A 15,342-nucleotide genomic window follows, 5' to 3' on the forward strand; every position below is an offset into this window, starting at 1 on the left:
CGTAGCATAATGTATTTTACGCAATACAATTATATCATATTATGAATTTATTATTAAATTTATCATTACTTTTTCTTATTGTTATTTAAGATTACGTGTATTTACTATACATATAATGTTGTGATTTTAAGTTCCACCTTTTCTCTTATTCTACATTGTCTTTGAGTTTTGATTGTTATTAATAGATTTTTTTAAATTGTAATATAAAATTCATGTAAAATATAAATAGATAAATTTTAGGAAGCTATCATAAAATCTACCTCTATTTTCACCCATTATTTTTTTTATTAACTGCATTGCATAATTTGTAACTCTTTTAAATAAGGGATAAAATCATATTTTATGTTTAAATTTTGAATTACCTGAATTAAAACAATTCTTAAGAAAAATAAAAATAACTTAAATAACCGTTTACTTAATCGTTTAAACTAAAAATAATTAGTAATTATATGTATACAAGAGTATAATCATGTATAATAAGTATAAATTTATACTGTATAAGAAAATAAACCGTCAATCTAACCGGTTATTTGTGTAAAAAAAATTTAAAAAAATAAAAAATTACACAAATAGCTGGTCAGATTACCGATTTAATATATATATATATATTATCCGTATATATAACTATAGTGGTTATTTGGGTTAGTAACAAAAAGACAGCAATGAATGCCAGTTCAGATCCATCCACAAATCACAGCACATACAAATTTGTCTTTTTCCAACAACAATTAGCTTCAGTTTTCATTTCACATTAGCTTCACCTAAACCCTTAAACAATTCTTTGATCATCTTTCTTTTTTCTAGTTATAACAATGAAAATCTCACATTAATTAGGCCATATAAGCACCCCCAGATCTGCTTTTGCAGAAAACTACAGTAGAATCCAGATCCTTCTGAAAAAACAAGAAGATGTTTCTGTGGGATTGGTTCTATGGAGTTTTATCATCTCTAGGTTTGTGGCAAAAGGAAGCTAAGATCTTATTCTTAGGCCTTGACAATGCTGGCAAAACCACTCTTCTTCACATGCTCAAAGATGAGGTACTATTAATCCCTTTATTTTTCTCATAGCTTGTGATGTTGTTTGATTGAACATGGAGTTTGTCAAGGAAAGAGTTTTGAAACTTGTGGTATAAAATAAGCTATAGATATTTGTGTGATAGAATGAGAAATTTAAAGTTAAATTATTTATAATATAGAAAGCTAACATTTTTTTGGGAAGGATTAAAAAATGTGCATCACATAAATTGAGACGAATTGAGTAATGATGACGAATCTTTGAGAAAAACTTGAATTGAGTTGAAATGAGCAAATGGGTGCCGACGATTCATATTGTGTCTAGTTGATTGATTGTGGTCTAATACTCTTGTTTCTAAGTATAGAAAGCTAGCATTTTTTTTTTTGGATAGGGCAGTAGGCTAAAAAAGAAAGTGCATCACATAAATTGAGACAGATGGAGTAATTACGATGAATCTTTGTGAAAACTTGAATTGAGTTGAAATGAGCAAATGGGTGTTGAGGATTGTGTGTAGTTGATTGATTGATTGATTGTGGTCTAATAGTCTTGTTTCTAAATATAGAAAGCTAGCATTTTTTGGAATAGGGCGATAGGCTAAAAAAGAAAGTGCATCACATAATTTGAGATGGATTGAGTAATTATGATGAATCTTTAAGAAAATTTGAATTGAGTTGAAATGAGCAAATGGGTGCTGAGGTTTCATATTGCGTGTAGTTGATTGATTGATTGTGGTCTATTAGTCTTGATTTATCATAAAATATTGTCTCTGTTTTAATTATTTTTAATTGCATTTCATTTACAGAGGTTGGTTCAGCATCAGCCGACTCAGTATCCTACATCTGAAGAGTTGAGTATTGGGAAGATAAAGTTCAAAGCTTTTGACTTGGGAGGTCATCAGATCGCTCGTCGGGTCTGGAAAGATTACTATGCCAAGGTCTGTTTATTGTATCAAATGTGCATTTTCTGCATAAAAGGATTGAACTTGTCTTGCTCATTTTGTTGCATTATTTATTCTCCGCATTCTCCTATCTTGGTTACTACTTATGTAAGTTTTCGGGATTGTTGTGAATCTCTCTGTCCAACTAGAGTTATATCAATACTTGGATTTTGTACCTAAGCATTTTTTATGCTTTAATTCACTGTGGGAATCAAAAGAAATAATCAAAAAGAATCTCTTTTTGATAATCCAAAAGTAAAGAAAACTCGAAATTGCCTATTGAATCATGTGATTGCATCAGATCCATGTAGTATGTATTGCATGTTAATCTTTTTGCTTATCTTGTTGGTCTGAAGTTCGTCTTGCTGAATTTTCGTGCTATAAAGTATGTGGAGCTCTTTTCCTTTGTAGAAACAATCAAAAAGTTTGACTAGCTCAACTTGGTTAGTGCAACATTATATATCCGTACACTTATATATCTGCACATTGAAGGGGAGCCTTGGAGCAACAGTAAAGTTGTCTCCGTGTGACTTATAAGCCATGGGTTCGACCCGTGGAAGCAGCCACTAATGCTTGCATTAGGGTAGACTGTCTACATCACACCCCTTGGGGTGCGATCCTTCCCCGGACCCTGCGTGAATGCGGGATGGTTTATGCACCGGGCTGCCCTGCCCTTAAACGTGCCAATCTTGGAAAGCTACTGTAATAGGTTATATTGCAAATTGAATACCTTTATCCTATAAGACAGCTGGATTTTGGAGATGATCACCATAATATCTATGCCTACTGCTATATTCTACTTATCCAGAGACTCTGCTTTTCGTTCTCCGTTATCAAGATGACTTGTCTTTCTCTTTAGTGGCCCTTGTAGTTATTACTTATTAATGCCTCTAGGTTGGATGTCCCTTGCAGCAACTATGCAACATTAGTTTGGTGACAATTATCTCCGTCAATATAGCAACTTTAGAAAATATTCATGTGACAAGTTAAATTTGTTGGAAGTGTAGTAGGTCTATTGCAGCATCGTCTTTACCTTGTTTGCACTAATTTGTTGCTTTGTTAGCATTTGACATGTTCCTTTTATTTAGTCTCACTTGTAGGCTTGTAGTATTGCCAAAATAACATTTCTTTACTAGACATGAAGAAAGATGAAAGCCTTGTTCTTCCCGTCCTTCTAGTGTTAGGAAGGTACTCGATTCGTGTGAAGGATAATATTGCCTTTTTCCAAAAAAATTGTTGTTGTTTCAAAGTCAAATCGGGTTATGGTTAATGTTTATGCCAATTGACTATATTCTACTTAGGCAGATACTCTCCTTATCTTTCTCCCTCATCGAGATGACTTGCCTTTCTCTTTAGTGACTTGTCACTTAATAAGGCCTCTAGAATGCTTGTCCTTGCAGCTACATTGAAACATTGTTGTGCTTCATTTGATGACATTTATATCTGTAAAAATAGGGACTTTAGAAAGTATTCATGTGACAAATTAAATATGTTGAAGGTGAAGTTGTTCTCTTGCAGTATTTTTGTTAACTTTTTTAGCACTAATTTGTTGCATTATTAATGTTATCATATTTGTTTTGAGTGATTTTAGCATAGCCAAACTAAAATTTCTTTACTAAAGATGGATAACGATGGAAATCTTGTTCTTTCCATCCTTTTGGCGCTAGAAAGGTATCAATTCTTGTGAAGGGTGATATTGCATTCATCAAAATAAATGTCTGAGATGGTGTTACCTTACTCAAAAATAAATGTCACGTATGACTTAAAGATACTTGAAATAAATTTAATATTTATCAGTGATAAAGGAAGGAAATGACAAGTTACATAGTGACTTATACTGGATACTGTTTGATCAATACTTTATTTATATTTTGAAAGGACTCATTCAATTTTTCTTTTTGAATCCCGTTATAGGCTTGCAAATTTTTAAAGAAAATAACAAACGAGAGTAGCGTGCAGTTGTTGTCCTATAGGTTAAAAGGACTAGACATTCTTGTTCCTTTATTTTAGGTCTCTATTGTATCATTTCCCTCAAGGTTACAAGCTTGACTCCGTGATACTTTTCCATCTTTGATCTGGGTCTTGATTGCTTTATAGCCTCCTAGTGTTTGCCTAACTGTCTTACAGTTTTAGCCATTTTACCTTTATTTTCTGTTTTTCTGGGGGTGGCTAACCAAATGGATCCGACAATCCTTAATATTTTTAGACAAATTCTCCTTACTCTCACCAAATGCCAAATTTGGCCATCGTATACCCGTAGTTTAATGGACATTTTGGTCAAATTTGATTTCTTTTGCTTTTTTGGTGACTGTTAAACTGGCCAATGAGTATTCTGGAGTTTTGTGTCAATTGGCTCGAGTTGCTGTTTATGCAGGTTGATGCAGTTGTATACCTAGTTGATGCATTCGACAAAGAGCGGTTTGCAGAGTCAAAGAAGGAATTAGATGCGCTTCTTTCTGACGAGGCCCTTTCTACTGTCCCCTTCCTCATTTTGGGTAACAAGATAGACATACCATATGCTGCCTCAGAAGATGAATTGCGTTATCATCTTGGCTTGACCGGTGTCACTACTGGCAAGGGTAAGGCGAATCTTGCTGATTCTAATGTTCGGCCTTTAGAGGTATTTATGTGTAGCATTGTACGGAAAATGGGTTATGGCGATGGCTTTAAGTGGGTATCTCAATATATAAAGTAAGTTCCATTAGCAATGCCCGAGACATTCAAAGAGATTGCATCATCGATATGCTGTAGATCAGCTAATGTTTTTCCTTTTCTGGAAAGGATGAAATGTTGGTACCAGTTTTGTACACTTTGGTGTCTATGTAGTTTGATGACAAGGTATTCTTATTTCTCTGTATTATTTACGTGTAGCTCGAAATTGCCATCTACATATTCTTGACTTAAATTCATACCTGTATTTGTTATCTCCCATTCAGTTATATTATGAATTTCTATTAAAGTTGTACCTTCTTTGTTGTCACTTCATTCACTGTATGCACTGTGTTTTCTGTATGCAAAAGTGACCTTTTGGTTTCTAAGTACATCATTCAAATGGAACACTAGATGCTGTCGGATTAAAGGATCGTCAACCTCTTTTTTCTTCTTGAGAAATAACTAAAAGGACAGAATTTCTTTCAACAAAAGGATTTCCCCTTTCTTTATTTTACCGATGGATTTTATTGGTATATGGACTGAATTTCTTTTTGAAAATATGAACTTCTAATTTTATACAACAATAACATACCCAAATGTAATCCCGCAAGTGGGTCTGGAAAGGGTAGTGTGTACCTTACCCTTGCCTTCTAAAGATAGAGGTTGTTTCTGAATCAATTCCTATATTGTTAATGTGTCCTATTATTTTCTACAAGGCTATTACAAACTACGTGACGGTATTGTAAAATCCATGTCTCTAGTTCCACTTTGCCTTTGTGGATGTTCTCGTGATTTTTCTGTTATAGCAATGGTGTTTGGGTCAACTTTCGTACATCTCGACTATTTTACCATATAGTTGCTACCTCTCACTAGTATAAGTGCTTGGTAATTCTGTCCACTAAGGATACCTTAGTCTCTGATGATTTTCATCCACTTTGTTGATTGCTATCCTCATTTCAATTATCCCTCATCCTAACATATCAGTAGTTGCGTTTTGAATAACTTGCCAATGTTAACTTTGATGCTTTTATCACGAATAAAAGTTTTAGACTAAATTAAATCCGAATCAGAAAAGGTGCTAGACTGCTAGTAGATATATTAAGTACTGAAATTAACTCTGTACTTTGTAGTGCAAAGCTAGAGGATTTTTTGAGAAGAGAATATGAAAATAACGAAATAGATTAAACTAGGTAACAAAACTTTCCCAGCTAGCAGTGGTAAGTACATTTTTCCCTTAATATTCAGCAACTCAATGCTTCATATTTCACTGGAATTGGTTGATTAAAACCAGCTGCTTGACACAACAAATTCCCAACTATTGCAATGTCTCTGCAGAACACCCCTTGGAATACTGTCGCGTTTGTGTTACTACATGATGTAGTATTACACATATCTGAATCAAGAATTTCAGCTCTAGATTGTTGAAGTTCTTGAATTTGCTGAACTTGTTGCTGCATTGAAACAGTGCCAAGTGTTTCAGCTTTTGATTGTTGGAGTTCTTCATTTAGCTGAACTTGTTGCTGCATCAGTTGCAATGCAGCAGCAGCCTTCTTTCTCTGCTGCTCGGCCATTTCTTCGTCCTTTATTATCGTCATCAAACTAGCATAACCCCTCTGCATCATTCTATACAACAACAGAGCAGACATCTTTGCTCTATCCCTTACAGAATCTACATCTTGTTCATCTGCAAACTCGCATCTTTCTAGAAAACTCGTCGATTTATCAGGCTTGTGTCTTAAAGTTAGCAACAAATGCGCTCTTTCCAGTTCTGATCTTGAACAACCCCACTTCAAACCAATCAATGCATAGTAATCTACATTCCCCGTTTCGCCATTTGCAACCCTCTTCTTCAATTCTTGAATCTTAGTAGCCAAGGAACAAAGCATCCCTGGAATTTCCCTGTATTCCACGTTTTGACGCTTCCATATTGGTCCTGATAATTTCCTATCGCGTAGAATTGAATTGTACAATAGTTTTAAGTGCTCCAAATCGTGAAGACTATAGGGCAAGCATCTTATGGTTTCAAATAGTGCAGCCCTGGTCCTAAGAGCATCAATGCAAGAAGGGTCCAACGCTAAAGTTCGATTGCAATCAGCTATTGCCTCTGCAGTTCGACCAGAGGAACGATATGCTAATGCTCGATGCATATAACATTCTGCCATGAATCCCTGAGGGGCACCACGACGACCATCCACAATTTTTGAGAAATGTCTAATAGCTTCTGAGTAAAGACCGGCATCAAGAGCTGCAATTGCTGCAGTTTTTCGTCGTAAGAGTAGCTTGATATGACTGAGAAGTTGAGAGATGGTTTCTGACTCGGTTATCGGCAAAGTTGTGCAGTTTTTTCCTGAGAGTGGAAATTTTGCAAATGAAAAACTATCGTCGGACCAACAAATGCTCTCGCGTCTGAAGGCGTCTGTAGCAAGGCGTTTTCCAGTTTGTAGCAAAACCATCGCATCTTCCATTAGACCCAAATGGCAACAAGCTTGTCCTAAGACCAAGTACCTGTTGAGACAAAATATAATTAAGTAATTAAAAGCATGTTATGGTCGTACAATTCAACATGGTATCAAAACAAGCAATATATTCTGGGTACAAATCTCATCGCCACCCAAAAAGCAACTATTCTCTCCGTTTCATTTTATGTGGCACAAACAATTAACTTTAAAATGCACATTGTACTCTTAGCGCCACAAATATATATAGCTTATTCTAGACCACAAGTTTTAAAAAACTTTCTTTCTTTATTAAACTCCGTGTCCAGTCAAACACATTCACATAAATTTGGACGCAAGGAGTAATATTTTCACGTGTTTGTCCCACGAAAAGAATTCAGGCTCAGACGTGAGGGGCGTGTCAAGACATAATATAATTAACTAAAAGTTTGTTCGATCTAACAGCTTACCTCCATTGGCCTTCTTTATTGCAATTCTTGTAAAGGCTAGCCATAACCTTCTTCTTCAAATCAGAGACAGAGAAACACTTGAAATTTGGTTCATCACCAGAGGAAATGAGCCTAATTTGCTCCTTTGAGTTATCAAATGAACCAGAAGAAGAGGTAGAAGAGGTGTCATCACTTGGAATTCTTAGACTAGGAATATAGTCTTGTAACATATACGCTACATCCTTAAAACACCTTAAATAAAGCAAACATCGAGCCTTTAACTCAAGTGCTATTTCAAGTCGTGGAGAAAGTACAAGTGCAGCTTCAAGAAGTCCAAGAGCTGAAGCAATCTCATTTGTTTCTTGAGTGGCAATGAGAATTTTTGCATCTTTGATATATTTTTCCACAATCTGAAAAAATAAATACAGAACATAAGTGCATGACTGTATACAATTGTCTATGAAAGTTTTGTCACATTTCTCCACGACGCGAATCTGAATTAGTCGGATCAACGAGAGTGCAGCCTGGTGCACAAGTCATCCCGCATTCACGGAGGGTCCGGAGAAGGGCCGCTAATGCAAGCGTTAGTGGCTGCTTCCACAGCTCGAACCCGTGACCTATATGTCACACGGAGACAACTTTACGTTGCTCCAAGGGTCCCTTCTGAATTAGTTGGATCAATGTGAGTAAAAATCAAGAATATGTTATTACCTTTTTGTTGCTAATCCACCAATGCTTCTTTTCTCCACAGGAAAGAATTGGAGATGCAGCCATTGTTGATGTACAAGGTTCATTAACCATCAAAATGCTGCAAATTTTCTAGTTTTTTTGCCTAAAGGGTGTCTGTGTTTACATTAATATTTTCATTTTTATGATGTTTGAAATGAAAAGAGTTTATAAATATGATATAGAGAGGGAGAGGGAATGAAAGGGAAGTGCATGAATATACAGTGCCAGCTTTGACCTAATAAACTGAGAGAAAACTTTGGTCCTTCTGTTTCATCGCTGGCAAACCACGCACCCACGCCAGAATCTCTGTAAAGACTACTCTCCCTCTCTACGGTCTATATTATTATAGAGTTATGTAGAATGTATTTAATTATACATTTAAACTAGACATGCCAATACTGTAAACAATAAGTATCTCTTATATAATCCTGGTGTCCGACCATCTTGCACACACCTCGATTATTCCACCGAATCTATGTTACTTCCTATCAGTAGCGGAGTCAGGATTTCACTTTATGGGTTATGAATTTCAAAACAACTACTTCAAGTGCTAATAACTAGATTCTAAATTTATATTTAATGAATATTTTAAACAAAAATACATTATTTGAGCAAAAGCTATTGGATTCAGCCAAACTCGTATACGGACTTCTAGCTCCGCCCCTGCCTATCAGTATAGTATTGGATAACCCTGTCCATCAAAATTTAAATAGATGGGACGAAATCACCAATAATTTTTCAACCATTACTTTAGAATTTCCCCCCTAAGACCACTAGAATAATACATAAGTCCAAATGGATATATTACTCTCAAGGGTTACGGTGGGATTGATAAGATTTCTCCCCCTTAATCAAAGATCTCGAGTTCGAGCTCTGGAATTAAAAAAATTCTGATAGGGAACATATTTTCCTTTAACGGGCATCACACAGCACATATCCGGATTAGTCAGGGCTTCGATGTTGATACGGAACACCGATTGGAAAACCAAAAATAATATGTAAAACGTTATATTCAATAAAACATTGTCATATGAACGGATTAAAAGATTACTATTAGATTCAATATACGTATATATCTATTTTAGATTGGCATTTACTAACACAATAAATAGTAAGTCGTTATCAACAAATTTAAACTACTAGATCCAAGGCTATTATGTCCCTTATCTAGATCACGGGTCCTCGGATTCAACCACCGGGGAAAAAGATGAGACTTCCAGCAAGTTGCCTTAAAACAAAGTAAAGAAAAGCGTGAATTTTCCTGCCTTATTTATTTTTGCTGGAATATAATATTTAAAAGTGCTTATATTTAAGTAGTACTTATTGCACCTTTGAGACAATAAATGTGAACTTATATAACCATGTATATTTTTGTACACCTGTCAATTGAGAAAACAGATCCTATGTAGGCTAGCTTGCAAAAATATTTAACAATATTAGGAGATGGTAGGATATTTTTCAAGTCGAGAGTTTATTGGAAATAACATCTTTATCTTAACAAAATAATTACATAGTTAATTTACCCTCCCGAGACCTCACTTGTGTTGTTGTTGTTGTTGTTGATGGTAGGATAGAATAATCACACATTTGTGGTAAGACGAATATATAGGAGCCGTTCATCTTTAATTGGAGGTTTCGAATTTAAGTCTTGAAAATAAAAAAAATCTTATAGGGAGCGATTTTTCCTTTAATAGTCTTACACAACATGAATCGAATTAGTTAGAGTTCCGATATGAATACCGAATATCATATGAGAAAAAAAAAATGAAAAAGCAAGAAGATAAGCAGTAGTGAGAAAGTGACAAGTGCTCTCTCTCGTAAGGTGTAAGGCAACAGAATCATGCTTTTTTTCCCCTTTGCTTTTCATTTCACCCACATTTAATTTAATGAATGCACATGAAATATTGAGTCGACAACCAGATTGGTTTGTTTAAAGTCTCTCTAAAATAATAAACAACCCTTTTCCTTCCTTTTCCTTTTTCCTTCTCACATAAAGGTTCCCATCACCCCTAGGCCTCTAACTTTATCTTTATCTGGCTAAGAAAGAGATGGACTCATAATTTTTGTATCAATATTTTTATTCGAAGGGAAGTCTTGGATCAACGATAAAGTTATTTTTGTGTGATATATAGATTACAGATTCCAGCCGTAAAAATAATTATTATTGTTTGCATGAATGGAAGACCTTGTCTACATTACACCCCTTTGGGATGTAACCCTTCTTCGGATCCTACATATATACGAAATACTTAGATGTGGTCTTTTATATATCTCGACTATTTTATAGAACCTACTGTCTATCACCTACTCATATTGCCCACTAAATTAGAACACCATTTGTCTATATAATGTTTCTTTAAAATAGAAAGATTATACAAGTATATAGTAATCGTTGTTATTCCCGTCAATATTGTTGTATTTGTAAATAATAATTCTGCAAAATAAAAGTTATCGTAATGAAACAATAATTAATTCGAGGCCACTGAATTCACAGTGTTTCCTTAAGGAATTTAATCCCCTCCTAGTACCCAAGGTTATGGATTATTTCCTCCCAGGATAGAACGAATAACACACTGGTGTAGTGGTACTTCAAACCCCAGTGTTTCAGCGAACACAAAGTTCGGTAGCAAATCACACTTGCAGTTGCTTTGTTTGAAGTTAAAACAATGCAGAACGAAGGAGTAGAAACTCAGAAAATCGTATGGAAATGCTGAGAGAAAGGAGTGCAATGTATAGCCAAATCTGTTGAGCATTTTCAGTTTTGTGTCTTGTGTATTGTGTGTATCTTTCTTCAACAGTTATTGCACATATATATAGCAGCCAGTGTTGAAGAAGAATAATCGTCCACCCTCTATGGTGGAGCAAACATTAACTTGTTTGTGGAGTAAGCACTTGTTTGTGGAGCAAGCACATTCATGGTGGGAAGAGCATTAGGTGGCTGCTATTACAGCTGGTGGTCAATACACGGATTGAAAAATATCCGTTACAAATACGGATAATCTTACGTTAATATTTACTATTAACAAATAAATTTGGTCCAAAAAATTAATCAATCAATCGATCATTTGACCAAATCCAAATCCAAATCCAAATCCAAATCCGAAGCCGAAGCCGTAGCCGTAGCCGTAGCCGTAGCCGTAGCCGTAGCCGAAGCCGAGCCGAGCGAGCGACGACGAAGACGGCGCGAGGCTTGCTTTCTTCTTAACTCTTTAAGAGCTACAAGAAGAGCAATTATATATATAGCCACCAAAAATCTTTTCCTCTTTCAATATGGGACAATGTCTCATTGTCAAGAGGGGAAAACTTAAAATTTTACTCAAAAATTTTATTTTTCCTCCATTTCCCATTCACCCTCATTTTAAGACTATTTCATCTTAAAAACAAAAAACCTCAATAATCCCCCACATGAATGGGGAATGGCTATATCACGGAAGTATGCATGGAAAAACTGTGTAATTTACAAGCAAGGATTAATCGCATCTGGATAAATAGGTTTCCCTTTAAACTTTCCGTAGTAAACTTATGTCGGATATACTCGGTCAATCGGTAGATTTGATATCTCTGAACCGTCGATCTTTGGTGTATACCTAGACAACCATAAGTCACACAATCAACCCTTAACCGTCTTTGGTTCTCATTATTGTGTTCGTTTCAGCCATGAACACCGCCTGGTTTTATTAGTGCGTAGAGAACTGGCCTTACAAAGTTCTCCTTGAAGCGGCTAACACTTCACACTTACATAGGTGATTCCTAAACATGTCATCCTGTAGATACACTATTTGATATACCCCGTATCAAATTTAGAAATCATTAAAAAGCCTTAATGCTTTATCCTTGGTACTGAACATTGTCTCATCACGAGAACGGACTAAAATTTTATTTGACAATGTTGAACCGTCATTAATGACTTTGTTTGATCTCCTTGAACCTAGATCTTGGGATCTCCAGTCTTCTAGGTAGAGTTACCGCCACAATGACTTGTTCTCGGCCATAGCCCCATTCCCCTTGATGATTTCTCAACTACCTCTCTAGTTAGGCCTTTTGTAAGTGGATCCGACACATTATCACTTGACTTTACATAGTCAATCGTGATAATTCCTCTAGAGAGTAATTGCCTAACGGTTTTATGTCTTCGTCATATATGACGAGATTTACCGTTATACATAACGCTCTCAACCCTTCCAATTGCCGCTTGACTATCACAATGTATGCATATTGGTGCCAACAGTTTAGGCCAAAATGTCTTCCAAGAAATTCCGGAGCCATTCAGCTTCTTAACCGGCTTTATCTAAGGCTATGAATTCAGCCTCCAATGTAGAGCGGGCAATACATGTTTGTTTGGACGACTTTCAAGATACCGCTCCTCCACCAATAGTGAATACATATCCACTTGTAGACTTAGAATCAGTTGAACCAGTGATCCAATTTGCATCACAATATCCCTCAATCACCGCAGAAAATTTACTGTAGTGCAAGTCAAAGTTCTAGGTATGTTCTAAATATCCCAAAACTCGTTTCATTGCCATCCAATGAGATTGGCCTGGATTGCTCGTATATCGACTCAGTTTACTTATAGCACAAGCTATATCTGGTCGTGTACAATTCATGATATACATTAAGCATCCCAACACACGAGCATAATCCAATTGTGATATGCTTTGGCTTTTATTCTTTGCTAATGCAAGATTCACGTCAATTGGAGTCTTTGCAACTTTAAAGCCCAAGTGCTTGAATTTTTCAAGTACTGTCTTAATATAATGAGATTGTGACAATGTCAGACCTTGAGGAGTCTTATTTGTTCCAAATCCAAATCCGAATCCGAATCTGAATCCGAATCCGAAGCCGAAGCCGAAGCCGAAGCCGAAGCCGAAGCCGAGCCGAGCGAGCGACGACGACGACGGCGCGAGGCTTGCTTTCTTCTTAACTCTTTAAGAGCTACAAGAAGATCAATTATATATATACCCACCAAAAATCTTTTCCTCTTCCAATATGGGACAATGTCTCATTGTTAAGAGGGGGAAACTTAAAATTTTACTCAAAAAATTTATTTTCCCTCCATTTCCCATTCACCCTCATTTTAAGATTATTTCATCTTAAAAATAAAAAACCTCAACAATCGTTTCCTACGGCCTATATTGTTTCTTTACTTAAATTCTTAGTTAATAACGGTGGTGTTCGAATCAATACGCGCATACCTTAATTCATTCCATTGTATTTTTATTACTTCCTATTAATACAGGTAGGGGTGTACAAACAGAATCGGAAAATCGCACCAAACCGAAAAGTCAAACCAAACCGATTTAAAAACCAACGGGTTGGTGCAGTTTGATTTGATTTGGTATTGAGTAAAAATATCCGAACCAAACCGACATATAAATATATAATTTTTATATATACTTTTATGATTTTACATAGAATTTTCTTTAAAAAATATCTAGAAATATTTGGGATTCTCTTGCAGGATATAATACTTAATAGAATATGAAGTGCTCCATAGATTCACGTCAATTGGAGTCTTTGCAACTTTAAAGCCCAAGTGCTTGAATTTTTAAAGTATTGTCTTAATATAATGAGATTGTGACAATGCCAGACCTTGAGGAGTCTTATTTGTTCCAAATCCAAATCCAAATCCAAATCCGAAGCCGAAGCCGAAGCCGAAGCCGAGCCGAGCGAGCGACGACGACGACGGCGCGAGGCTTGCTTTCTTCTTAACTCTTTAAGAGCTACAAGAAGATCAATTATATATATACCCACCAAAAATCTTTTCCTCTTCCAATATGGGACAATGTCTCATTGTTAAGAGGGGGAAACTTAAAATTTTACTCAAAAATTTTATTTTCCCTCCATTTCTCATTCACCCTCATTTTAAGACTATTTCATCTTAAAAATAAAAAACCTCAACAATCGTTTCCTACGGCCTATATTGTTTCTTTACTTAAATTCTTAGTTAATAACGGTGGTGTTCGAATCAATACGCGCATACCTTAATTCATTCCATTGTATTTTTATTACTTCCTATTAATACAGGTAGGGGTGTACAAACAGAATCGAAAAATCGCACCAAACCGAAAAGTCAAACCAAACCGATTTAAAAACCAACGGGTTGGTGCAGTTTGATTTGGTTTGGTATTGAGTAAAAAAATCTGAACCAAATCGACATATAAATATATAATTTTTATATATACTTTTAAGATTTTACATAGAATTTTCTTTAAAAAATATCTAGAAATATTTGGGATTCTCTTGCAGGATGTAATACTTAATAGAATATGAAGTGCTCCATAGATTCACGTCAATTGGAGTCTTTGCAACTTTAAAGCCCAAGTGCTTGAATTTTTCAAGTACTGTCTTAATATAATGAGATTGTGACAATGCCAGACCTTGAGGAGTCTTATTTGACCAAATCCAAATCCAAATCCAAATCCTTAGCCTTAGCCGTAGCCTTAGCCGAAGCCGAGCGACGACGACGACGGCGCGAGGCTTGCTTTCTTCTTAACTCTTTAAGAGCTACAAGAAGATCAATTATATATATACCCACCAAAAATCTTTTCCTCTTCCAATATGGGACAATGTCTCATTGTCAAGAGGGGGAAACTTAAAATTTTACTCAAAAATTTCATTTTCCCTCCATTTCCCATTCACCCTCATTTTAAGACTATTTCATCTCAAAAATAAAAAACCTCAGCAATCGTTTCCTACGGCCTATATTGTTTCTTTACTTAAATTCTTAGTTAATAACGGTGGTGTTCGAATCAATACGCGCATACCTTAATTCATTCCATTGTATTTTTATTACTTCCTATTAATACAGGTAGGGGTGTACAAACTGAATCGAAAAATCGCACCAAACCAAAAAGTTAAACCAAACCGATTTAAAAACCAACGGGTTGGTGCAGTTTGATTTGGTTTGGTATTGAGTAAAAAAATCCGAACCAAATCGACATATAAATATATAATTTTTATATATACTTTTAAGATTTTACATAGAATTTTCTTTAAAAAATATCTAGAAATATTTGGGATTCTTTTGCAGGATGTAATACTTAATAGAATATGAAGTGCTCAATAGATTCACGTCAATTGGAGTCTTTGCAACTTTAAAGCTCAAGTGCTTGAATTTTTCAA

The 15,342-nt window shown here is 35.5% G+C and overlaps 2 protein-coding genes across 2 annotated transcripts; one reads left to right on the forward strand and one right to left on the reverse strand.

Moving 5' to 3' along the window:
• Window positions 1–748: 748 nt before the first annotated feature.
• On the forward strand, window positions 749–4,920 carry LOC142171486 (small COPII coat GTPase SAR1A-like). Its single transcript, XM_075233861.1, has 3 exons — window positions 749–1,038; window positions 1,818–1,949; window positions 4,327–4,920. Exons 1-3 carry the CDS (start codon window positions 910–912, stop codon window positions 4,645–4,647), a joined length of 582 nt encoding a protein of 193 aa, XP_075089962.1. The 5' UTR covers window positions 749–909; the 3' UTR covers window positions 4,648–4,920.
• Window positions 4,921–5,727: 807 nt separating this feature from the next.
• On the reverse strand, window positions 5,728–8,623 carry LOC107790376 (uncharacterized). The gene is made up of 3 exons (XM_016612298.2): window positions 8,200–8,623; window positions 7,510–7,898; window positions 5,728–7,109 (listed from the first exon to the last, which is right to left on the reverse strand). The coding sequence occupies exons 1-3, from the start codon at window positions 8,287–8,289 to the stop codon at window positions 5,846–5,848; spliced, it is 1,743 nt and encodes a 580-aa protein (XP_016467784.2). The 5' UTR covers window positions 8,290–8,623; the 3' UTR covers window positions 5,728–5,845.
• Window positions 8,624–15,342: the final 6,719 nt, after the last annotated feature.

The sequence above is a fragment of the Nicotiana tabacum genome, chromosome 17 (genome assembly GCF_000715075.1).
Source record: "Nicotiana tabacum cultivar K326 chromosome 17, ASM71507v2, whole genome shotgun sequence".
In the NCBI taxonomy this organism is placed as follows: Eukaryota; Viridiplantae; Streptophyta; class Magnoliopsida; order Solanales; family Solanaceae; genus Nicotiana; species Nicotiana tabacum.